At 41.5% G+C, this 26,412-nt stretch overlaps 1 protein-coding gene across 10 annotated transcripts in view; it reads right to left on the bottom strand.

Annotated features, from left to right (window-relative positions):
- The window catches only part of DCDC1 (doublecortin domain containing 1), a 209,531-nt gene that overhangs the window by 12,889 nt on the left and 170,230 nt on the right, over positions 1-26,412 (bottom strand). For all 10 annotated transcript variants that reach the window (XR_004537631.1, XM_033928555.1, XM_033928557.1 and 7 more), the window contains 8 exons: positions 23,781-23,951; positions 18,964-19,149; positions 17,777-17,980; positions 14,306-14,489; positions 13,641-13,793; positions 11,992-12,093; positions 4,810-4,946; positions 2,075-2,251 (listed from right to left, as the gene is read on the bottom strand). Coding sequence is in view for 9 of the 10 variants with exons in the window: in XM_033928555.1 (XP_033784446.1) it covers positions 2,075-2,251; positions 4,810-4,946; positions 11,992-12,093; positions 13,641-13,793; positions 14,306-14,489; positions 17,777-17,980; positions 18,964-19,149; positions 23,781-23,951 (1,314 nt within the window). In the remaining variant the exon portion in view is untranslated. The remainder of the gene's footprint in view (positions 1-2,074; positions 2,252-4,809; positions 4,947-11,991; positions 12,094-13,640; positions 13,794-14,305; positions 14,490-17,776; positions 17,981-18,963; positions 19,150-23,780; positions 23,952-26,412) is intronic.

Raw genomic sequence — 26,412 nt, 5'->3', positions numbered from 1 at the left:
CCTGAAATCTCAGCCCTGCAGCCCATAAAACCATCAAAAAAGCCTCCAGCTCTCTGCTGCTCTACTCGAACAGGGATACATCACCGCCCTTCCCTTCAAAAGCCCTGCTCTTGCCGCCCCAACTCTCCTACTCTCTGCCACCCTTCCCCACAGTGCAAGCCCATGATTTTAACCCCCAGGTTGCGCTGCGGGGAAGGGCGGCAGAGAACAGGAGAGTCGGGGCGGCACAGACATCCATTTCAGTCTTTTAACCTGGCGTCGCACTGGGCACAAGCCACAAACTTCTCCGCAGCCCCCCTCGGTGAAGAAGAGGCCATTCCATAAGGCTTTCTGCCTTGAAAACATTACGGAGGCCACAGCGGTTGCAATTTCATTCCCAGCTCATCAAAGAGTGGAAGAATATCTCACAAAAGGATTAAGAAATCCATTTTATCAACCCATTTCAATGGATCCAAATTTCATCAGCTGAAAATGAAACTACTCCTATCGCTGGTTTTTGCCTTAGAAAATTAACTAGGTCATTATATACTTAAACATTTTCTCAGGATCACTTACAAGAGGAGAAGAGACCAGGTCATGGCGTTATCACTGACACATGCCTGGCCAGAACTGGAAGATTTAGTGGGAGAGAGCTGACGCGGACTCTGGCTTTCAGCTAGGTCACAAACTTATTTGAACTAGGTCTTATCTTTTTATGCCTCCTGTTTATTATTTTGTTCTTTTCAAATAATATCCGATATCCAGGTTTATGGCTCCTACTTTCATTGTATTGAGTTTATTTATCTTTGGCTGTTCTGAGAATTCCAGCCATATTTTTGCAAAGCTGTACGTTTGATTTAACAGAATCCCTCCCGTCCCAAACAAACCCATTGCAAGATTGGAAGGTAAAACTAGAAAGCATTAAAATAAACACCAAGATATAAGAACATAAGAATTGACGCTGCTGGGTCAGACCAGTGGTCCATCGTGCCCAGCCGTCCGCTCATACGACAGCCCTTAGGTCAAAGACCAGTGCCCTATTTGAGTCTAGCCTTACGTTCTGTTCCAGTAGGAACTTATCCAACCTTGTCTTGAATCCCTGAAGGGTGTTTTCCCCTATAACAGCCTCCGGAAGAGCGTTCCACATTTCTACCACTCGGTGAAGAACTTCCTTACGTTTGTAAAGAATCTTTTCCCTTCTAACTTTAGTGAGTGCTCTCTCGTTCTCTTCAACTCTCTTTCTCTACTAAGTCAATTCCCTTCAATATCTCTCTTCCCCATGCATCTCTACCTCACTCCTCTTCCAACACAATGTCCAATAATTCTCCTCTTTATACATCTCCCCATGTACACACTCTCTCTTTCCTTCTCACTCAGACACCCAATTCTCCCTTTCTATTCCCTCCTCCACCTCAGTATCTCTCACTCACTCCATTCTTCCATCCTATGGCTCATGCTCCCCTTCCTCCCTTCTGTGTCCCAAGTTTGTGCCCCTCTCCCTTCCTTCCTCCCTCCATCGTCCCACGAGTCCCTCTCTCTCCCTCCATTCTGTACCCCATGTACATGCCTTCCCTGGGGGGTTGTCCATCCTCTTCAGGCTGGCTCCCTCCTCCCTCCAGCCATCTCTCTGCACAAAGCAATGGGCGGTGGCTCCCATGTGCATCCCGCAGCCCTCCCACCTGGTTTTGTTGGAACAGCTGTCGAATAAAGCACTTTTAAAATATCCCTTGGGCACATTTCTGAACTATTGCTGGCGACCACTTGAATTGCTTGGTACTATAAAAACACACAGAAAGGATGGTAGATGCATGGAAGTCTCCCGGAAGAGGTGGTGGAGACAGAGACTGTATCTGAATTCAAGAAAGCGTGGGACAGGCACGTGGGATCTCTTAGAGAGAGGAAGAGATAATGGTTAATGCAGATGGGCAGACTGGATGGGCCATTTGGCTTTATCTGTCATCATGATTCTACGTTTCTAGATATATTTAGTTACAAATAAGTTAAAAGTAAATCTGTTCACAAGCTATAAGGTGCTTAAGGTCTTTGCATACAGGACATATTATAAGTATCAAATTCATTCAGTGGACTGTGTTACCTCTTCAATTGTTTTACCCCAAGCAAAAATTCCTTCCTCTGCTTTGCCCCCATTCAAGTAAACCAGGACTCGCTTTGTTGCTGGTTGACTATACAGGGATTTCTGGGTACTGGGTACCTTTCCTAAGGCTGAATGGTGCTTTTTAAGTTGTAGCGTTTCAACTTCTGACAGGTGTGTCTACAGTAAAAAAATTAAAAAGATTACAATGTCATTTAGCCAGTTCAACTATGTAATTATTGCAGAAATAAACAAAGACTATTTACAGATATGAGAAAAGAACAGTTAAAAGAAGCCCATTAACTATATTAATGTAAAGTGGGTGACACGCAAGTTGTTCACAAACAGGAAAATGTCGAATTGCATTTGTTATGTTGCAAATTTTAACTTTTCTGCATTTTTGCATCTGTTATTATTCGCTTTGAACCCATTTGCATACAGTTAATTTCATATAGAAAATCTCACAAATGGCTAATTTCTCAGGGAGCTTTGCTTAATATTATTTGCAAAAACATCAGTGATTTCTCCCAAAGGGATTGGGACTCGTAGACCGCCTTATTGTAGCTTTACAACCACACTCAAAGCGGTTTACATACAGGTACTTCAAGCATTTTCCCTCTCTGTCCTGGTGGGCAGTGGAGGATTAAGTGACTTGAGCAGAGCAGGGTTTGAACCTAGAACCTCAGGGTGTTGAGACTGAAGCTCTAACCACTGCGTCACTTGATTATTACAAAAATAGCCCAGGGCATAATCCTTCAAAAACCCAGAGTTCCTGTTGTAGTCAGTGTCAATAACTTCTTCTTTCCTACAACTGAAGAAGTATCACTTTGCATTCTGGTGGGACACTATGATGTTGAAGCATGGAAGGCCCTAGCACACCACTCCACAGAGTTCAGTCTGAGAAAGACCAAATTGCTAGGAGGTGCTGCTGTACCCTTTGGCAGACCAACCCACCTCCAGGAACGACAACCAACTCAGCGGACCTCTCTTGTCTGTTCCTCAGATAAGCTGCTATTATCTGTACCCTTCTCCTCCATTGCCAGTACCAGACTTCATTCCTTTTATCTTGCTTCCCCGCATGCCTAGAACAAACGACCCTTCCCTTGTCAAAAGTAAGCTGAAAACCCAACTTTTTGAGACAGCCTTCAACTCATAACCCTACTCCCCACTTCCCTCTGCTCACCACCTTAGCCAGGAGTTTAACCACCCGTTTGTCGGTCTTGATTGAGCAGGGACTGCCTTCTTCGTGACTCTGTACAGCGCTGCGTATGTCTGGTAGCGCTCTAGAAATACTAGTAGCGGCAGTAGTAGAACTGCCTGCTTGGTGATATAAGCCACTGTAGTGGGGCTGTCAGATATCGCTCAAACTGCCTTGCCATAAAGACAGAGGAGGAACTGTAGAAGCATTAGGGGAAAGGCTATCTTGCCCCTAAGCAACTGAAGGACCATAACACCTCTGCTCAAGTGAACCTGTCCAGTCAATGGTCACCACCGCCTACTTGGGATAGTCCAAGCTCCTGGAGGCACAGTCCAATTGAACAACAGCACATGGGGTCCTTCACCTGGGTTACCACTTCAAGGGCTACCACTTTAGACCCAAGGAACTGGAAATAGTCACAGGCTCAAGGGGGCTCTTGGGCATACAGTTTCCTCTTTTGAGCCTGCTGGCTCTATGTGGTTTCTTTCTTTTTTTTGACCAACTTTATTCCCCCTAGCACCTAGCTGCGCCAGCAAGCCTTGCCCTGCAAATGAATCTTGCTAAATCTGAATATGTTTATTGCTGTAACTGTCAACTGTCTATGTTTGACTTATTCTTGCTGTACTTCACTTTGGGTGAATTTCCTCATTACAGCAGTAAATAAAACCTAATAAGTACATAAATAAATGAAAAATTAAATAACTAGGGTAAGGGCAGCTGTCTAAACCCTTGGAGTTGCATCAGCCAAAGGACTGCGTCTAGGGAAGACAGGCTTGCATCACTTACTCAACCTTCACTATCTACTGGAGGTAGAGAAATACTGGAAAGTTCCAGGTAGTATCTCTAGCGCCATCTGCTGGTAAGGTCACAACCCACTGGTCTGAACTGGTTTAGAAGGATGAAAAGGAATGCGGAATATTATACATTGATAAATGCTTACGTACACAGCATGAAAAGTGCATTGCCTTTTCTCTTTTTATTCATTCCAACCCAACAAAAGTGAGAAAAGGTTATACAAAAGAGGTTGAGAATTTCTCTTTCTCTCTGGGAGCAAAATAATAGTTTAAGAAATGGAATGGGATGAAATTTGGCATATGGAAAACTGAGTTCAAAGTCGGCCGGATGGGCTGTGAACTCCAAAGGAATAAGTTCTCCCAAAAAGGGCCCACAAAAACTTACACACCATCTCGCAAACTACCCCACCCCTATACATTATCCCCTTTCTCTACTGCCCCCAGTGCCTGACCCCGACCACCCCACAAACTGCCCCATGGTTATAAATTTAACTCCTACAACAGCCTTATGGCCTTGCAAACTGCCCTGCCCTGCCCACAAAAACACCTCCCCACCACCACCAGTGCCATGCTCTTTATGCTTTTCTCATTTGTTAGATAAGAAGATTATATTGAGATAGCTTTATTGTTCTTTGATGCATTTTCTAAGGAAATACATTTGAATCAGACTTTGCAAGGTATGGCCTGAGTTCTCTTGACATATAGGCATGAAATAATATGGAAGAGTCTAAGAACATTCTGACTACCTCAATCTGCTGTATAGACTCCAGAATCTTCATCTCCTCTGGAGTTTCTTCGGTCCATCCACCCTCCACAACTACAGGCTGAATGGGACTTTTGGTAGAGAACATCTTGGCTGGTTTCAGCATTGTGATACGACGGCCTGGAGAAAAGACATTAATTTACTCAGAGCAATTGTGGTACTTTCTCTAGATTTAACCTCAATGTGGCACTTTAATGTTCATAAAAAAGTTCCAGAAAAGCCTTCACTGTCTGCCCAATTCTTCAATTCTGTGTACGTGAATAAAGCTTAGTATCCAGGCCTCACACCCCCATCATAATGTGCCAGTAATGCTCCTAATGTATGATTTTGTCAGTCCTACAAAACTCAGAATGGTCTCTCACAAAAGGGGGAAGTCATGAAGAGGCGCTAACTAATTTAGCATGCCCTAAACGCTAAGACCCTCTTAGAAATATAATGAAGTTGATTGGTGCCCTTGATGAATTCCTAGAAATTGTCCCACTTAGATTGTTTGGAGAAGCGAATAATACCATTTTTTAAACAAATAAATTAATAAATACTCTTCAGGGCCGTAACCTAATGTTCAATATGGACTGGAAGTGAAGCCGAAAAGTAGGATTCAAATCCTACTGATCTTCTGGTGACCTTGAGTATTCACTTAACTTTCCATGGCTTTGGGTATAAACTTAGGAGACACTATTTGGCCAGTGGCAGCCAGGGTTTCTTTAAACGGTGCCCATCGCCAGCTAAATGAGATCCTGAGAATCAGGGCCAGACTTAAGCCAAATGATGCCAGTGGTCCCAGGCATCTCCTGGCTTTGCTCGAACTCCACCCTTCACTGGCAGTGTTGAAGGACAGAGACTCACTGAAGGAGTTCAACTTTCTGGTTGCTTAGAATCTGCTTCTGAGTAGTTTCCAAGTTTCTTATTAATTTGATATACTGCCTTATCAGTTTTTTCAAGGAAGTCTCGGTTCCCAACCCAGCTCAGAAAAAGATACAGCGATACAGACTAGACTAAAAGACAGCTACACAGCACTGTACATTAAGCAGGTAAGAGACAATCCCTGCTCAATAGAGCTTACAATCTAATCAAAACAGAACCAACAGGGGTTAGGGAGTTAGGAGTTCAAAGTAGCCTCAAAAAAGTGACATGGATTAAAAGCTACATGAAATAAACAAAGAAGAAAGGTCAGAAGGATCTGTGAAATGCTCACTGGCCAGACAAACCCCATTTCCTATCTGCTGTCCTCAGTGGTTTGGGTAAGACCTGAAAGCTCACCCCCAAAACAAGGAAAGAATGGGAAGGGGGAAGGTTGAGAGAAACCTACCATTATGCTACGTTGGTAATGCAGAGGATGAGGTATTCTTGGAATGAGGATGAAAGGATGGACAGTTAGAATAATAATACAAGAAAGAGGATCTCTGAAGGCACCTTTAGTTTTGAAGGTAATCAGCAAATTCTTGTTTTGTCAAATACCAATCATCTACAGAACCGAATATTTACATTTCCTAAAATATAAACTTCTGAGGCATGGGTGCACAAGAAATGTTACAACATTGTATTCTCAATTGATGTGCTATTTGCAAAATAATGTATTTTTACTCAGTGGTGGGTTTTTTTAATTGAATTGAAAATTCCTAGAATCAAAAACTATCTGGTGTGTGCAGAGTTATCCAGAGAAAGGAGATTTTAGGCAAGTGATGGATTTCAAGGAAATACACGTAACATTTTGCTTTTCAATATAAGTTGAAAACCAGCATGAGCCACAGATTCTCCCTCCTGAAGCCGCTGGTATCTTCCAGAGTGTACGTTTAGCACCTGAGATTGTTTGCATGTGAATTCACAGGGCAACACTGCCACACTGTGGCTAATAAAGTGGCTTTGAGGTTCTATTGGGATTTTCATACTTGTCACTCAGCTATGTGTTTCTGCTTTGTATACTGTGATCAAGGAGCTCTGAATGTTTACCATTTGATCACTGGCAATAAAGAACACTCTAATGGGTCCATTTTCAAAAGGTTTTAGCACATTTTAATGCGGGCCTATCAAAGAAGGAAAAGCCAACCCTACTGAAGAGTTTGGAAAGAAAAGATACTTTTGCGCCTGTTGGTTCTTCAAATCCACCACTTCACTTTTTCTGTCTTGAGAAGAGAATCTGGGACTAGATGGAAGAATCTAACCTTTCACAATAGAGTTACCAGAAGAACAAAACCTCTCTGTGAATAAGACACCAGCAACACACTTGCTTTTTAGGTCGGTCTATCTGTGCGCCACATAACAAACAGCCAGATAGGGCCTGATTCTGGAAACGGGGCCTGCAAAAAGGGCACCTACCACGTGTCATTCACCGGTAGCACCTTGTCCAAAATTGTGTCTTGTCACAGTCCTATCCCGAAGGTGCAGCTTGTGCCAGAACAGGCTTTTGCTAAACCTGGGTTAGCCATACAGAGAGCCAACCACGGGGATAGGATTGTGACCAAACCTAGAGAGAAATCTATGTTGCCCTTGTTTCCTGATGGAACTGATCTCCAGGGAATAGAGGAAGGCGAGGAGAACAGCTTAGAACAGCCCAGGAGGAATTCTCCTCCCTCTGTGAACTCTCAGCTGAAGGGAATAATTAAAAGCCCCAGGAAAGCTACCTTGAGAATTTAGAGGCTGCTCTGAGAAGGAGAAAGGCAGTGTACTCCAAGCCAGCCCAGAGAGAGGTCTCTCCTGATTGTTCTCCTGAGTTCCAGGACGTAGAAATGATCGAAGCAGACACAGACCCTATGGCCAGCCAGTCAGCAGTGCCAGAACCCATGGACTGTTTAGAGCCTACCGGACTGCCTGAAGATATCTTCATGGAAGAGAGTTAAGTGGCAGGGCTGGGTAGTGTGAAATAGAACAGTAGCTCTTTGCTGGTATATGGTTTAGGAAAGGTGTTCTGCTGGGAACTGAAAGGGACTTGTGCTGGCTTGTTTATTTAAAGAAAAAAAAAGAAGGGAAAAAAAACGTTTTTGTTTGCTGAACTAAAGGTTCTAGGACATTGAGGGTTGCATGGACTGTGACTGTTATAGTGTGCAGGAGGGAAGTAATCTATGGGGAGAATCCACTTTCCATACTGGTTGGGTTTGTGGGGCCATTTGTGGCATTCTGTACTAACAGAAAGTTTAATTGTGGATTCACTTACTCCCCTCCCCCACCAGCTGCGATTGAACTGGTTGGGACCAAGCCTGCCTACTTCTAAGGCTTGGACACAGCACAGTAGTGCTTGTTAGCATTGACTCTGCTTACTTGACGGACTTTACAGCAGTAGTACTTTGGACTTGACCCTTTCCTTCTCAAGTCAATAGTATTGCAGAGGGTGTTTATGATACTTTTATATAATTACCTGATGAAGGTGAGAGCTGAGTTCTGACTTTGTTTTTTACTATCAGCTCTATTTTTGTTTGCTGGACTTATGTTTTGATTGGGAGCTGAGGCTTATTGAAAGTCAACCCTGGGCATCAAATCCCAATAAAGTGATTGGTATTTGAGATGTAAACTGACTTTTTTTTGATTTTGTGTTCCATGCCTGAGAGTGAATTCGGACCAGCAGGACTTCCTTTTTTTACGGGAAGCACGCGGAAGGAGCGCTATCGTGAGCGGGGATAAGGGCCTAACGGAGTCATAGGAACCGGCCCCGCTACAGTCTACACTTCTCCCTCTATATTCGTGGGTTCAGGACGTGCGACTTTGATTATTCTCAGTTTTTATCTTGCTGGCTCCAGCCCCCAAATGATGTCATCCTGGAATGCGGACAAGAAGTTTGGCACTTTTTTTCAGCACTTGCTTCAGCGTGGTTGGGCAAACTAAAGGAGCTGGTAAAGTTTTATTCACGATTACACAGTGTTTGAGAGGGATTTAACAAAAATACCGCAAATAAGATAAAATTTGCGGTTTTTGGTATTCGCAGACTGGCTTTGCCCATAACCCCCGCAAATATGGAGGGAGAAGTATATTTTCTTCTACAGATGCCTTAAATGTAGGCCAGCATTTTACATGCCTATGAAAAATATCTAGGCACGTCTACAGATGCCTAAGGCCACTTCCGGTATAAACCATGCTTTCGCCGGCCTTAACAATACACTTTATCTTTTCTTTTTCACTTAACCAGAACCAATATCTAACTACTTCCCACACGCAAGCGGCAATGTGAATCAAGTAGCAAATATGAATTAAGATTCCCCCGTCCTTGAAGAAGTAAATGCGAAACGCATCGACAAGGGGATATTAACTACACATTAAAGCTAAGTTAAGCTTCACATAAATCATTTTTATATGAAGTATATTGAAAGAATATTTATTGAAAAAAGTATTTATTGAGAAAAAGAATAGAAAAGAAAAAATCGTTAAAACACTAGGCTGGGAGTAATGAGGATCTCTACCACCATGAGCTATGTTACTCAGGTGGATGTCTGAAAATCCCTAACATGATGCGTATATAGTTATAATATCATTCATATTACCATATCACCATCTGAGGAAGTAGTTAGATATTCGCCGGCCTTAGGCATCCATAGGTATACCTAGATGACTCCATACATGTGCGAACGCCTACAATGTAGGCATCCTTCACCTCATCTATTTTTTTTTTTTTAAGTGTATCCCGATTGGTCCATTAGATGGCGGTTTGACACCTACCGCCACTACAATTGGGATGCCATTCAGGCCCATAAAGTCCAAGTTGTTTTAAGATGTGCATTGAAGTCTGTATAGATGCTGGGGTCCCTCTGATGATTAGGTATTTATGTTTATTGTTTTTGTAGAGGGGCATTATTGATAAGTTGTCCAAGTCTGAATTGGGACATTTTGCTCATGTCCAAAAATAACCTGTGCAAGAGCCATTTTAGAACAGAAAAATGTCTGGGTTTATGTTTCAAAAATAGCACAAGGATATATGTTCTTGCACAGAGAAGTCCATAGGCCATTATTGAGATGACTTGGGGAAATCCACAGCTTATTCCTAGGATAAGCAGCATAAAATCTGTTTTACTACTTGGGATCTAGCCAGGTACTTGGAACCTGGGTTGGCCACTGTTGGAAACAGGATACTGGGCTTGGTGGACCTTTGGTATATCCCAGTATGGCAGCTCTTATATTCTTATGTGAGCCAAGTATAGGACAATGAAGCCATTGTGACATCACTGCTGAGGTTGGCTCTTAGGCATTGGTGGAATGAGGTGTTATGACATCACAATCTCAGCTCTGGAATGTTGCTACTCTTTGGGTTTCTGTCTGGTGCTTGGGACCTGGGTTGGCCACTGTTGGAAACAGGAGACTGGGCTTGATGGACCTTCGGTCTGTCCCAGTAGGGCAGTTCTTATGTAGCTGTTTTCCAAACTGACACATTCAATGTATAGATGCTAAACAACCAAACACAAGAATGTCTGTCTGGAATCATTTTGAGATAAATGGCCACACAGATGTTTCTGAAGATCAGAGGGCTAGCCTAGTGGTCAGCATAGTGGACTTTAAACAATGACAATCCAGAAAAAAGAGGATGGATTAAGACATCTGGGTTAATGGTACCCTCTCTAAAACATCGGAGGTGACCAGTGGAGTGCCGCAGGGCTCGGTCCTGGGTCCACTCCTTTTCAACATATTCATAGGGGATCTGACTGAAGGGCTTCAAGGTAAAATAACACTATTCGCCAATGACGCCAAACTATGTAATATAGTAAGTGAATGCAGTTTACAGAATTATATGGCGCAGGACCTGCTTACATTGAAAAGTTGGTCCTCAACCTGGCAGCTAGGCTTCAATGCTAAGAAATGTAAGGTCATGCACCTCGGAAGCATACTTCTTGAACGGAGAAACTTTAACTAGGACTTCAGCAGAACGAGATTTAGGAGTAATCATCAGTGCAGACATGAAAACTGCCAATCAAGTGGAGAAGGCTTCATCTAAGGCAAGGCAGATATTGGGTTGTATCAATAGAAGTTTCGTCAGCCGAAAGCCTGAAGTCATAATGCCGTTGTACAGGGCCATGGTGAGACCTCATCTGGAGTACTGTGTGCAATTCTGGAGGCCACATTACAGTAAAGATGTGCGCAGAATTGAATCAGTTCAACGGACGGCCACCAGGATGATCTCGGGGCTCAAGGGTCTCTCGTACGAAGAGAGACTGAACAAATTGCAGCTCTACACTCTCGAGGAACGTAGGGAGAGGGGAGACATAATTGAAACATTTAAGTACCTCACGGGACGTATCGAAGTGGAAGATGGTATTTTCTTTCTCAAGGGACCCTCGGCCACAAGAGGGCACCTGCTCAAACTCAGGGGCGGAAAATTTCATGGCGACACCAGAAAGTATTTCTTCACAGAGAGAGTGGTTGATCATTGGAACAAGCTTCCAGTGCAGGTGATCGAGGCAGACAGCGTGCCAGACTTTAAGAATAAATGGGATACCCATGTGGGATCCCTACGAGGGTCAAGATAAGAAAATTGGGTCATTAGGGCATAGACAGGGGGTGGGTAAGCAGAGTGGGCAGACTTGATGGGCTGTAGCTCTTTTCTGCCGTCATCTTCTATGTTTCTATCTCCATTGCTTTCAATGTAAGTAAAATCCAGATGTCTTAATCTGTCCTTCTTCTTCTGGAGCCATATGGTAACCCTACACCCAAGAACAATTTCCACCATAACTCCTAAAATGCTAAATGTTCATTAATTTCTCAAATGTTTTTGAACCACAGACCTTGGGAACCTAAAGACTGTGTGAGAACAGGTTTACATGTAGGAGAGATTTGTTCAGTGATTTCTCGGTTAGTGAAGCTTTGAAATATGTGTTTATCTCCATAGGGAAAAGAAACCCCTTGAGCCTATCTCAGTTGCCGAAATTTACCGTGTTACCATAAAAGCAGTTGACGCTCTTAAACAAGGATCAGGGAAAATGCAAAATCTGCCGTTTCTCCAAAATACCTTCCATGGTAAATCAGGTATTGTAGATTTTTGGATGTGGCTTTTGAATCAAAACACTTGAACTGATGCTGGCAGTTGGATTCCCAAATCACAGCCCTTAGATGGATCATGAGCACAAACCTTCTCTTATTTATTTAAAATATTTATAATCTGCTTAATAAACTAAGTGATTCACAATATCATTAGACAAAACCACATTCTTCACAATCTACTTCAGTTTCACTTAAAACTTTACTTACTGACCTTGCAAGTGTCGTATTTTATGTCTCAGGGTATTAACATCAGTCAAAATCTTTTCCTTCTTCAGCCAATTTTTTCTCTCTATCCTCTCAGCCTTCTGTACGACTAAAATAGAAGGTAATGAACAGACGTATGTATCGTGTTAACATAGAAGATTCAGCATTTAAACACCCTTCAGTAGGACAATAAACATATTTCCTGGAGACAAGGAAGGGACAAACATAAAAATGGAAATCTCGAAGGGTAAATGTCCAAGGCATGGCATGGGCGGGTAGGGGGGCTCAGGGAGAAGACGTCTTCTGCTGCCAGGACTTGGGCATCCCCACCTGTTGCTAAAGTATTCATTTTAACATGGCCCTCACCCAGTCCACCTCTGGGTCCCTGCAGAAATAAGCAGAATGTACAACTAATCTGGTGCATATGTAAATTTGTGGGTTCTTGAGGATTATTCTAGAAGCCAAGCATATAAAGGCCCTCTGGTGCCTAGGTGGCCTTTATAAAACAATATATGATATAGGAAACAACTAGGGTATTACAAATAACTTACAAAAAACCCATTTCATTTATATTTAGAAGCCATTAACAAAGGTATAGGTAGTCCAAGTAATGTCTAGTGACAAAATGTTTTGCTTTGAAGGAAAATCTTCCTCCTCACAGAGTTCTATAACCCAAGAAAGCTCTGTACAAGAGGGTTAAGTCTGCCATTGGCCCTTCAGCGACCTGCTCAAGATCTCATCAATGTTAGTGAATAAACTAATCAAACGACTACTACTACCAATATTTAGGATTTCTATAGCGCTACTAGACACAATACGCACAAGACGGTCCCTGCTCGAAAGAGCTTACAATCTAATTAAAACAGACATACAGGACAAAGGTGAATCTACATATGTTCATCAGGTATGGAATGACAAACAGATATAGCGGCTTTACAAGTTGGTAGGGTTAGGATTTAAACAGCTTCAACAAAGTTCCTATCATTACACAAATCATTGTTAGTACTAACAGTTCATTTCCAAAACTATAATTCACAAAGCAGCTAAGAGCAGACCCAGGTGGCATGATATTTGTGGGCTGAGAGATTGGAGAAACTGGGTCTCTTTTCCCTGGAGAAGAGGAGACTTAGAGGGGATATGATAGAGACTTATAAGATCATGAGGGGCATAGAGAGAATAGAGAGGGACAGATTCTTCAAACTTTGAAAAAATAAAAGAACAAGAGGGCACTCGGAAAAGTTGAAAGGGGACAGATTCAAAACGAATGCTAGGAAGTTCTTCTTTACCCGTGTGGTGGACACCTGGAATGCGCTTCCAGAGGGCGTAATAGGGCAGAGTACGGTAATGGGGTTTAAGAAAGGATCGGACAGTTTCCTGCTGGAAAAGGGGATAGAAGGGTACATATAGAGGATTACTGCACAGGTCCTGGACCTGTTGGGCTGCCGCGTGAGCGGACTTCTGGGCGCGATGGACCTCAGGTCTGACCCAGCAGAGGCATTGCTTATGTTCTTATGTTATGTTCATTCCCCCTTTCCAAATTAAATGTTAACACTGAAATGAGCACTCTCTAAGTGCTGAGGCATTAATTATTGTATTATCAGCAAATACAGGTCTTGCATGCATCTTATTTGCAGTTCAGAAAGAGAACTAGCTTACCATCCAAAGGTCTAAAAGGTTCTCCACCCGAGACCCAGACCTCAATCGGTCTCTCAAGAATGAAGGATAGCAGAGAGTCATCCATGTGGATCAGGTCTTCTGGAGTCACCCGGGAGGCAGAGCATCTGCTTTTCTCACGCTCCGTCTGCTCCGCTGGAGTTCAGAGAAATAATGGTACCAAATAAATATGACCTTTTTTCCTAGGTTTTATCTATGCTATTTTAACAAAACCTACTTTCTGTTTTGGGGTGATATACATGAAACACTCTATGCAAAATTATATATAAGCAATTTTCCATTTTGGTTAATTTTTTTGTGAAATGTGGCCATTTGGGGCTTCAAAGATGAAAGTAGGGTTCCAAATGCAAATCACGTCACAGCCCAAGATGCCAGCTTCCTGTACTTCCTGGCACTATTTTGTTGATACTTTGTCATGTCTCTTGCCATTAGTTCTATACTTCACCTACAGGCTTTCGCTGTTTATGTGCTTAAATGCCATAACTTAATCTGAACAATAACAAACAGTCTTTCTGCTAAAAGCATCTTATATAAGAAGAAGCAACGTTACTCTGGCAGTGTTCAACTCCTAACTCTCCTCCTTGGGTTAGATTGTAAGCTCTTCCGAGCAGGGACTGTCTATTTAATATCTGCTATAGAAGAAGTACCTGCTTGGCTTTCAAGGCAGCCGTTGCCTATATAGTGCTGCTCCTCCAAGTCGCTTTGTGTGAGATACTCATTCACAGCCCAGGCCACCAGACCAGGCAGTGTCAGCATTAGAGCACCATCCTTTGTATACAGTCTGCAGGCCGGCCTTGGAAGGTCCAGCCTCCTGGTACACATGGCAAGCAACTGCAAGATACAAGAATGAAAGTCCCCAACATGTTCTAGAAAACATACTAATGAACTTGCGGCACAGTTTGGAGACTTTTCAGCCAATTTTGAACGGAAAGTAACCATGTAAAAATGTCATCCCTACCTTGCACTTCCTATTTATGTGGGTGATGAATCAGGGGCACAATGGCATTTGTTTCTTTAGGTCAACTAGGTAGGAAAAGGGACCTCTAAGTTTGAACAGATAATTCTCAGTGTATTTTACAAAAGACTCTCAGAATATGAAGCCTTTTATACAATTCACTATCAATGTTCAAAAAGTGTGTCTGGATCAATATAAGATTTTAATAACTTGTGATAAGTTCAAAAAGGACACCTCAGCCCCACCACTCCACCGCATGTAATAATTTCTATAGCGGGAAGCAAATTGTGGTGCTTCATCATTGGCTGTCACTTTTTGTTTTTGCACTGTTGTTTTTTGTTATTTTTTTATATATATGTATATTTTCTTTTAAATTTTTTAATTTTTATATCTCAATAATTTAAAGAAATAAATATTTCCTTAACACCAAACATTCTCAGTGTCGTAGTGTATAGTTTATAGTTTAAAAGTAAGTAGTACTTATCTCAGTCAACACCTAGACGCCGCCGCCATCTTTTCTCACTTAGATATGGAGTCGGATGACAGCGGCAGCTTTGGTGAGTGTAAGGTTAAATATATGCGTATAAAAAATTTTATACAATCCAAGCACATAGGTTGTGAGGAAGAGAAGCCACCAACCAGGAATATTTAATAAAATCTGATCAATTTCTTTGACTGGGTGACCAGAGAATTGGATAGAGGATGTGCGCTGAATGTGGTGTATTTAGATTTTAGCAAAGCTTTTGACAGTGTTCCACACAGATGTCTAATAAATAAACTGAGTGCCCTTGAGATGGGTCCCAAAGTGACGGGCTGGGTCAGGAACTGGTTGAGTGGAAGGCAACAGAAGGTAGTGATCAATGGAGATCGATCTGAGGAAAGGGATGTTACCAGTGGTGTGCCTCAAGGTACTGTTCTTGGGCCTGTTTTTCTAAACGATATTGCTGAAGGGTTGTCGGGTAAGATTTGCCTCTTTGTGGATGATACTAAAATCTGCAATAGAGTAGACACACCAGATGGCGAAGCTTGAAGAGTGGTCTGAAATTTGGCAGCTAAAATTTAATGCTAAGAAATGCAAGGTCATGTATTTGGACTGCACAAACCCGTGGGAATGGTACAGTTTAGGGGGTGAAGAACTTATGTGTACGACGGAAGAGCGGGACTTGTATGTTATGATCTTAAGGTGGACAAACAGGTTGAAAAGGTGATGGCAAAAGCTAGAAGTATGATTGGTTGCATAGGGAGAGGTATGGTCAATAGGAAAAAGAAGGTATTGATGCCTCTGTATAAGATTCTGGTGAGACCTCATTTAAAATATTGTGTACAATTCTGGAGGCCGCACCTTCAAAAAGATATAAAAAGGATGGAGTCGGTCCAGAGGAAGGCTACTAAAATGGTGTGTGGTCTTCATGATAAGGCGTATGGGGACAGACTTAAAGATCTCAATCTGTATACTTTGGAGGAAAGGTGGGAAAGGGGAGATATGAAAGAGACGTTTAAATACCTACGTAATAAATGGGCATTAGTCAAGTCTCTTTCATTTGAAAGGAAATTCTGGAATGAGAGGACATAGGATGAAGTTAAGAGGTGATAGGCTCCGGAGTAATCTGAGGAAATACTTTTTTACGGGAAAGGGTGGTAGATGCATGGATCAGTCTCCCAGAAGAGGTGGTGGAGACAGAGACTGTGTCTGAATTCAAGAGGGCCTGGGATAGGCACAAGAGATAATGGTTATTGCGGATGGACAGACTAGTTGGGCCATTTGGTCTTTATCTACCGTCATGTTTCTATGTTTCTAAAATTTACAAAAAATGAGATTGCCGTCTAGTGACAAGTTCCTGGAGGAAAAGTCAATAGTCTGTTATTGAGAAAGACATGGGGGGAATCCACTGCTTACCTTGGATCGGTAGCATGGAATGTTGCTGCTCTTTGGGTTTTGGCCAGGTACTAGGGGCCTGGAGAATGGGCTACTGTGCTTGATGGACTATTGGTCTGATCCAGTAAGGCTATTCTTATGTTCAGATATCTGCCTCCTGGCTCCATACAAACTATGTAATGTTCCTCTTTCAGCATACTTGGATACATTTTGCCATTCTCTTCTGCCTTTAACATGACCCTGATATCATCATAATGATCATCAAAGAAAATACAACAGAAGCCATTCTGCTGTAGTTCCTTCTCAAACTGTACATCTAATTTTTTTCAGGATTCTCACCTGAGCCCTCTTCACCTTGTTTTGATCAATCACCAAAGCAATGCCCAGTGAGTGATAAGTTCTACATCAATCTGGGCAAGTTCTGATGATTCTCTCAGTCCAGCATAGGGTCCTAAACTGTCAAGGGCTATGTAGGTTATATTTTCAGTGTTATATATTGGCCTATTCCTAGCTTTCTCTAAAGCTTCCTCCATTGGTTCTTCTACCACATCTTCCATCTCTCCATCTTCTCTTGTTCTTCTACTCTTCCTATTTCATTCTTCATTCTCCACTTTTCTTCCATCCGCCTTCCTTTCCTTCTGGTTTCAGGGAGGTTGACAAGTCCAATCTGATGAGCTCCAAAACCCCCAAGCTTCTCTCTTTGACCTTTTAGAAAGGCTAACTCAAATCACTGGAATCTTCTTCTCTCTTCTGCAGTCACACTGACAAAGGCAGAATTGCATCCCATATCAGTACAACTCTTTATTCCGTACTTCCTGGTAAGTATATCCATCGGTATGTCAAGTTTCTCCATAAAATCTGTCTTTCTCCACCAGTTTTGCTCTGCCCACAGAACCTTTGCTGGCTTTTTCCCACTTGCATTTCAACTTTGCTTTAATCCTAGCATGAATTTTGTACCAGTCGTTAGATCATTGACTAGTTCATCGATGCAGTAATTTCATCTCTCTTGATCAATGATGTCTCTCAAATACAACCCATATCTAATGATCCCTGACACTTGGTAGTTCACCTACAGGTAGTTCTCTGCCTGATACCACCAAATGATGTAAATGAGTCCAAACTTGCAGTCTTGTTTTTCTGACTCACTGGCTTCATTATTCTATTAGCTGTGTAAGGTCGCCCAGGACTGTCAGCTCTGTTAGCAACTGTTTGTCCTTGCTATTACTCGAGTCATTATCCTTTCCCTAGAGGTACACGCAGCTTTTAAAATGATAAATTGTCACTTACCAGTGTGAATGTTCTGGCAATAATTAACTGCCCATCTTTGCAGCCTGCTCCGTTTTTGAATGCAATTATTTTTACTGAAGGCTGGATCCTTGTAGCAGTTTGTTCTTCTGAGATGGTTCGCATGGAGTTTTCCATTTGCAACAGTCTTAGACATTCCACAAAATAAGTCAAAGTACTGTGTACTTCAGAAGTGGATAAATCTATCTATGCAATAATAAAATAATACAGTAAATATATATTTTTAGTTTCTTAAATGCATCATTTAAATAGCTGAAGATTATGGCATTTTAGTTGCAAAATGCAGCGGCCATAAGAGATTATAGCGTTCAACGGTCCTTCTCCGAAGCAAGTTAGGATGAGAAGTATAGTCAATCTCTTGAGCCATATTAAATGAAGGCTTACTTGCAGTGCAAAAAAGAACCAGTAAACAGTGTCTGGTACTGGAAAAAAGGCATTTTACTAAGCTTTACAGAGAAATCATAAAGCTATAGATTCTAAGCAACAAAAGAGGGTTTCGTGTCATTTTTCTGCCCTACAAGCCTCTTCCCTAGTCTCCTAGCAGAGAGTTCTCCTACCCTCTATAACTGACTCCCACCCCTGCCCCCCTGAAGTCACCCTACCCCCGTGCACTCCCCCCCTCCTCAGGACCTGGTGAGGACCAGTTGCTCCTGCCCCATTGGGCTCTGGGTTCAAAATGATCCCAGTTCACCCGTTGCAGTCATTGCATGGTATTACCACTAGAGGCAGAAATCCAAGTGGACCATATGAAATGATTTGGAAATATATTCCAGCCTAGAAAGAATGTGGAAGGCACTAAAGTGTTCTGTGATGCATATACCACAATTACAGCCTAAATCTGCAGAAATGAAAACCAAGTTTCCAAGTTTACTTAAAAGACTATGTGCAGAGCACTACAGCTTTAAGAAAATGTTGAAAACCAAGCTGTTTGTAGGCGCATACTTTTGATCTGTCTTTCCTAACATTGTTTGGGCATTTTTGTAACATTTGGAAACCGCTATGACTCCAAGTGGTATATTAAGTTTTTAAATAAATAAATAAAATTGTAAAATTTCAGGGTATCAACATATTGAAACATAGACAAAGACAGAACATTTGAACATATATGGAAAGGGTGTGTGTAAAATACATTCCAAGATAGGATCAACGTACAAGAAATCATTCCAAACCTTCCTGACATCCAGACATTTGAAGGGTCCTAAAGGGTTAACACAGGGTTTCCTGCTGCCAGACGCACAGGAGAAGACACTGTCCCCTGGTAACTTGCTCAATTTCTTCCTTCCTCTTCTGGCTCTTGCACAAGCCAGACATAACATTATTTTCTCTTTGCTATTAGGCGACACAAAGAAATAGCCCTAGAAAAAAAGAAGATACACAATTGTTTTTCTTATTTTAGATCTCGCTTGCATTTTGCGTCCTCCCAGTTATCCTCTGGCTTTTCAGATTCATCTAATCTAATCTAATCTAAACCTTAAGTTTATATAACGCATCATCTCCATGAGAATGGAGCTCGACACGGTTTACAAGAACTTAAAATAGTGGGTAGAGAAGAAGAAAAAGGATTACATGAACTACACAGAGCAGAAATGTCCCTTATGGAATAATTTGAGATTGATGGTAACAAGAGCTACGTTGTGTTCATTATAAAAGAAAAATCAACTTGCCAAATCAATCAAATCAGGATTAAGAAGGGTTTATTTTTCTTTTGTTCTATTTCTTGATGTTCCGTAATCATAAAAAGTGTTTGAATTCAATGATGACACCTAGAACCTTTTCCTAACGTGGAACCCTGCATCGAGTTCCTCTTTCCAACATGCATTACTTTGCATCTGCTCACATTAAACGTCATCTGCCATTTTGATGCCCAGTTGTAATTTGACAACTTTGAATAACTTTGTGTCATCAGCAAATTAAATCCTCTCACTAGTTATTCCCATCTCTAGATCACTTATAAATATGATAAAAATTAGTGGTCCCAGCAAAAACCTTTGAGGAACCCTTCTCCATTGAGAATATTGACCATTTAACCCTACTATCTAGGTCTATGTTTTAACCAGTTCTTACCTTCTATCTTTTTTGCCAGATGAAATACAGGGTATGAGATTGTCTGTGCATTTTAGTGTTTGTATTTTTGTTTTTTGGTAGGTGTGTTTGATGTCGATCTGGTTTGAACGGGGCACAGATCCTCCATCTTGAATGGACTCCCTAGCGATTCCCCCCCCCCCCCCCATTTCTGTTTTTTTTTTCTTCACCAAGGAAAGGCTGGAAGCAGCAGCACAGAAATTTGACACATATAGGAAAGGAAGTGAGATAGGTCTCAAACTATTTTCAGAAGACGGTGTTTGTGAGTAGTTATCTAAATTAAAAGTAGGCAAAGTGCTAAAACCAGATGGAACATCCCCAAGATTACTAAGATTGTCTGACCTTTCCAATGCTTCTTTAGAGTCAGAGATTGTCCCAAAGGACTTGAGACTGGCAGATGGGTTTTCTTGCTACTGACATGTGTAAATGACTTTTTGGCTATTCAGACCTCCTTCGACCTAAACCTCAAAGACTTCTCTGCTCTCCCCATTACAGACCAATTTTCTCTTTGGGAAACTTCCACTAAATCCTTACTAGATTCTCTAGCACCTCCATTAGAAAAAAATCCCATCTCAAATCAAACTCAAAAATCAAAACAACAACCTTGGTATAACGAAAAACTCTCTCTCCTTCGTAAACAACTTCGTTCCATAGAACATAAATGGCGTTCAACACGCCTCAATAATTTCCTTCTTCTGTTCAAGGAAAAAGCTTCTCATTACAAAAAAGCCATTCAACAAACAAAAAAAGAATATTACTCGAAACTCATTACTACCACTCGTAACTCTTCCACCCTTTTCAACCTCGCCCAGTTCCTTTCAAAATATTCGAAGAAAAAAAACCCACCCCCTACTACCCAGCCATCTGCAGACGAACTATCACTTTTCTTCGACAGAAAAATTAAGGACATCAGATCACATCTTGGACCTTCACCTCCTGCTTCCTCTCCTCACATTCATATTCCCAATGTTTCTATTCAAATATCATTCAGCTCTTTCTCAAACTTCAAAATGCCCTCATTAGCAAATCTTCTCCTCATTTTTCAATCTTTAAACACTTCCAATAATCTTTTGGAAAGCATTCCCCCTTTGCTCCTTAAAAAATACTTTTCTTTCTTTGGCCCTTATATTTGGGAAATGATATCCAAGTCTCTCTCTGACAGTCTAGTACCTACTGCTTGGAAAACAGCTCTTGTTTTCCCAAAACTCAAACAACATAATTCAGATCCTTCTTTGCCTAAAAATTACCGCCCTACAGCCAATCTACCTCTAATCTCGAAACTAATGGAAAAAATTATTCATACCCAACTTACAGAATTCATTGAAAAAACCCATGTTCTACATCCATGCCAAACTGGCTTTTGCGCTTCACATTCAACAGAATTGTCTCTATTATTATTAATAATAATAATAATAATAATAACTTTATTTTTGTATACCGCCATACCCAGTGAGTTCTAGGCGGTTCACATTAATTTAAACATAGTTACATACAGTTAAGAATTAATTGAACAGAGTTGCAGGAAACGAAGTGGATGGGGTTGGGGGGCAGGAGGGAGTGGATCGGGGGGGGGGGATGGAGGTGGAATAACGGGCGGAAGAGGATTAGGTTCTTTGAGGGGGGGAATTAAGTGTCCTGGCCTTGGAAGAGGTGAGTTTTGAGTAATTTTCTAAAACTGAGGTAGGAGGGAGCATCGAGGATTAATTGGGCTATCCATGGGTTTAGTTTGGCGGCCTGGTAGGCGAAGGTATTAGGCCTTATCTCAACAATACATTATTACCATGACCATCAAAAATCTGTTATTCTCATCTCTCTGGACCTGTCCGCAGCCTTTAACACTATCGACCACTTTCTTCTTATCGATAGACTTAAAGACTGTGGTATCACAGGCCCAGCTCTTTCTTGGTTCACATCCTACTTCAAGGAACGCAGCTCTAAAGTCCATGTAAAGAACGAAACTTCGCAACCTATATCTCTAACTTACGGTGTCCCACAAGGTTCGATTCTCTCTCCACTATTATTTAATATCTTCCTGTCTCCTCTACTTACTTTAGCACAATCTATTGGATTTACAATTTTTGCCTATGCTGATGATATACAACTCCTTCACCCAGTCAACACCGCAAATATCTCAGACATAAAAGACTTAAACAATAAATTAGACACTATACATGATTGGCTTTTCTCAAATAAACTCTCCCTTAATATCGATAAATCTCGTGCCATCCTAATTCCAACTAAAAACTGTGCCCCCTTACCGGGACAACTTTCCATTAATTCCATTCCAATACAAATAGTAACAAAAATAAAACTATTAGGCGTCATCATTGATAAAGACCTCACCTACCATGACCATATCAGTTCAATAGCAAAAATTTGTTTCTTCAAACTTCGCATTATTCGGTCACTACTCTCAATCTTAGAGACCGATTCAATCAATATCTTAATCCACTCCTTAGTCATTTCTCACTTAGATTATTGCAATTCTCTTCTCAATGGTCTCCCCCAAAAAGAAGTCCGACGCCTACAATTAATACAAAACACAGCAATAAAACTCATTCACAAAATAGGCAAATTTGAGCATGTTACTCCTCTTCTCAAAGAAGCACACTGGCTCCCCGTTACCCACCGTATCACCTATAAAATCGTACTACTCTCCTTCAAAATAAAACACTTTCACCAACCCTTATTTCTCGACAAACTTCTCATTCCCCAATGTTCCCCACGCATTCTAAGGTCAACTGATCAAAAACTTCTCTTTATTCCCTCCATAAAAGACTTTTACTATACCCGGAAAACAAATTTCGCTGTAACTGCCCCAACATTATGGAACTCTTTACCACAGCAACTTTGCGATGAACAACATTTAGACAAATTTAAGATAAGCCTAAAGACTTTTTTATTTCGTGACGCCTTTGGCCACATTTAGACTTACCTTTAACTCTCCCCTTTTGTTTCTTTTTTTTATTTCCTTTTTTTTTATAATTTTTTTTTTCTTTTTCTTTCTATTCTCTCTCTCTTTTCCTTTTCTAAAACAACCAACCGCTTTAATAAATCGATCCTCCCTATACGTTTTTCCCCCTTTCCCACTGTCTCCATTTCTTCTCCAACATGTAACTTTTCCCTTCCCTTCCCTTTTACCCTCACTTTCAAGTCTGTCCAGTCGATGTTATTTATGTTCACCTAATAATTTTTAATTTTTAATGCTTAACATTTTATCCTACTTATCTCTTTTTAGATTTATTGTAAACCGTCCAGATATTCTTTGATGGTCGGTATATTAAAAACCAATAAACTTGAAACTTGAAACTATATACATACAAATCTTCAAAATTGCCTGTTTAGACTACATAAGAACATAAGAAACGCCCTCACCGGATCAGACCGAGGTCCATCTAGTCCGGCGATCCGCACACGCGGTGGCCCATTTAGGTACTCCTTTTTGGAGACCCGGATTTACCGTATCCCTCAATATGATATGCAAGAAGGTGTGCATCCCAGAACAGTAGTCTCCTCCACAACCTCCTCCGGGAGTGCATTCCAAGCACCCACCACGCGCTGTGTGAAATAGAATTTCCTGACATTTGTCCTAAACCTGCTGCCACTCAGTTTCAGGCTATGTCCTCTTGTCCGTGTCACATCAGAATATTTCAGTAATGCTTCTTCTTGGTCTACACAAGATTGGTCAAAAATAAATTGTAAAAACCCCACAATACTTCATGTTTTGTTTTGTTTTTTTGTATGTATAATAATATTCCACCTGTATCAAAATTACAATTTTTACAAATAAGTGCCCGGTTTCAACTACTGTACGAAAAAATAGTTTCCAGTTTGTGGAACACCAACCCATGCATCTTTCCTTAACCTAGAGCAATGAAGGAAAATGGATGAATGTGTTACTTACTGACTGATTTATTCCTTCTGTGTTCGTGATGCAGAAAGTGCAAATAGCAGCTTGATTTGCGGCTGTGACCTCTTGATCCAATACTGTGCTATAGAAGGCAAGAAGAGCCTTCCTGTTGGACAGGTACAGCCACTTCTGATTGGCAGCTCCAGCACTGGCTTCTCTGTATGTCTATCATAATAGAGAGGGAATAACAGGTTGTACCATAATATGAAATAACTGGAGTTTCAACACTTGCAGAACCTAAAAGCATTTCTATTGGTCTAGTAACATTGGAAATAGAGAATGACACGGGGACAAATTTTTCCCTGTCAGCGACAAAACTTGTGGGAAAATTGAGTTCCTGTGGGGATGGTGAAAAATTTGTCCCCATGTTATTCTCTAATTGGAAACAATAAATATTCAAAGGTATTTCCAGCTTAGAGATATGATACGTATCTACAAAATCCTCATTGGAGGACAGCAGATAAATGCAAATCAACTGTTTTCTCTAATCCTTTCTTAATAATTCCTAACATTTTGGAGGCTCCACCCACACACCACACCGAAGATTTCAAGGTATTGTCCACCATGACACCTAGAACTTAACATCATGTATCTATAATCTGAATGGCTCTTCCCAATGGCTGGCCACATTTCATTTCATCTGCTGCTTGGATGCCCGGTCTTCCAATCTCCCAAGGTCCACCTGCACTTTCTCACAGTCAACATGTGGTTGGACAGCTTTGATTAGTTTTGTGTTGTTTGTAAATTTGATCACCTCATTAATCCCATTTGCCGACCATTTATAAATATTAAAAAAGTCCCAGTATAGGTCCTCGTGGCACTCCACACCATTTTATTCAGCAAGCGCATTGGATCTGATATTCAAACCACAGAAGGCAGCTCGATGGTGAGCCTGGATATTCAGTGCTGGACTGTTTCTAGTGTCCGGCATATGAATAGCCAACGTTTTTTGACTGGCTATAGCTTAACTGGTGGTCTAATTTAGCTGGTCAGTGCTGAATATTGATGGTTATCGCATGATTTAGCCACTAACCGTCAATATTCAGCACAAAATAATCAGTTACCTCGTGCTGAATATTCAGTGTTAGACAGTTAAATGTTATTTAACTGGTCAGAGGTCATTTCTAGCTGGTTAAATTGCTTTAAATATTTGGGAGGGAAAGGGACTGTCTAAAATTGTTTGCTTTGTTTCCTGTGCTGTTTATAGGACTTTTCTTTGTTTTTTTCATTCTCAAATAATGTGTCTATTTGCAAATAGCAAGGATGACGGAAAAGCTTTTACAAATGATAAGACTCTGTAATAACGAAGAAGTACCATTCCCTGGCAGGAAGAAGAGGGCGCTTAAGGCAAAATAGAAGTCATTAAGCCTTATTGTGGCCTGCAGTCTTATTAGGAGAATAAACCTCCCGCTGACATTTCTAAATCAAACAAACCTAAAAAGCCATTGAATTCTAAGATTGATCTCTCAGTCACTCCCGTGATATCTACAATTGCTTTTTTTATTACATTTAAACACGATAAATTGGTGTGGACCAGAGCCCAAGAACAGCTGCAGAGTTTGAATTCTGAACTCCTAAATCTCTCACAGTTTTAAGGAGGCCAGAGTAGGATTATATAAAAAGTAAAAGTCGTTTTTTATATGAAATCAAGTGTGATGTGTGACATTTCCGCTCCCCGAGACGGTCATGTCAGAGTGAAACCCCGGTCTCAGTCTCTTACTCGAGACCAGACTCTCCCTGAGAAGGATCCTGAAAGCCTAGCTGCCTATCCTGAGTCTTCTAGCCTAGAGCAGTACCCTGAGGATAGGTTAACTGCCCTGCCCAGAAAAGCTTCCAGTCACACTAAGAGGTTTAATCAAGCTCCCAGTGATATTCTGCCCTGTAGCCTGAGGGGGAGCCCAAGAACACACAAGCTAGGCACACGTTCACCCAGTGTAGGGCGTGGCCCTAAGCCTGTTAAGCAGCTCTCCCGAGCATTAAAGGAGGCTGCCCAAGAGAGGCTGGCAGAGAGAGTTCTCTGGGCCAGGAGAAGGCCAGACCTCACTCCAGAGCCAATGGAGTGTGAGGCTCCAATGCCTCAGGAGCCAGCAGAGCCGCTGGATACACCAGAAAGCATGGACCTGGATGAAGGGAGTATGCCGGAGTCCGTTATGGGAGAAGCCATGGATGTGGGCTTGACAACTTGCCACTAAACACTGCAGGTACGGAGCTGCACAGGAATAATAGCGGAGAGGAATTTTGGAAGGACTAATTTTGATTGTTTGTGCTGTAACACAAGCTTAGAGCAGTGCTGCAGCAGCCTGATTATCTGGCTACACTGCAGCTGTGCAGAGGCTCAAGAGAAGCCAAAGGACTGTGAGCTAATCAGGGCTGGAAGTTTAGGAGCCTGCAGGAAGGCTTCAGTTTTTGTCTTTTGTTCCTGCTTAAAGTTTACTTTATATCCAAGAGTGTAAATACCTGGTGAAGAAACTGGACTGTGTTGGTTAGTAAGCCCAGGACTCCAGCTCACGGCTGGATAAGTGCTTAAGAGACTAATTGTGCTGTGTTTTTCAGAGACTGTGATCAGGTAGAGCAAGCCCTAAAACCTGGACTGGAAGCATACCTGATAGAAAGCTTGCTGTGCTTT

Source organism: Geotrypetes seraphini, chromosome 19, assembly GCF_902459505.1.
Source record: "Geotrypetes seraphini chromosome 19, aGeoSer1.1, whole genome shotgun sequence".
In the NCBI taxonomy this organism is placed as follows: Eukaryota; Metazoa; Chordata; class Amphibia; order Gymnophiona; family Dermophiidae; genus Geotrypetes; species Geotrypetes seraphini.
Note: the sequence above shows the minus strand (reverse complement) of the source record. Positions and strands in the feature narration are given on the sequence as shown.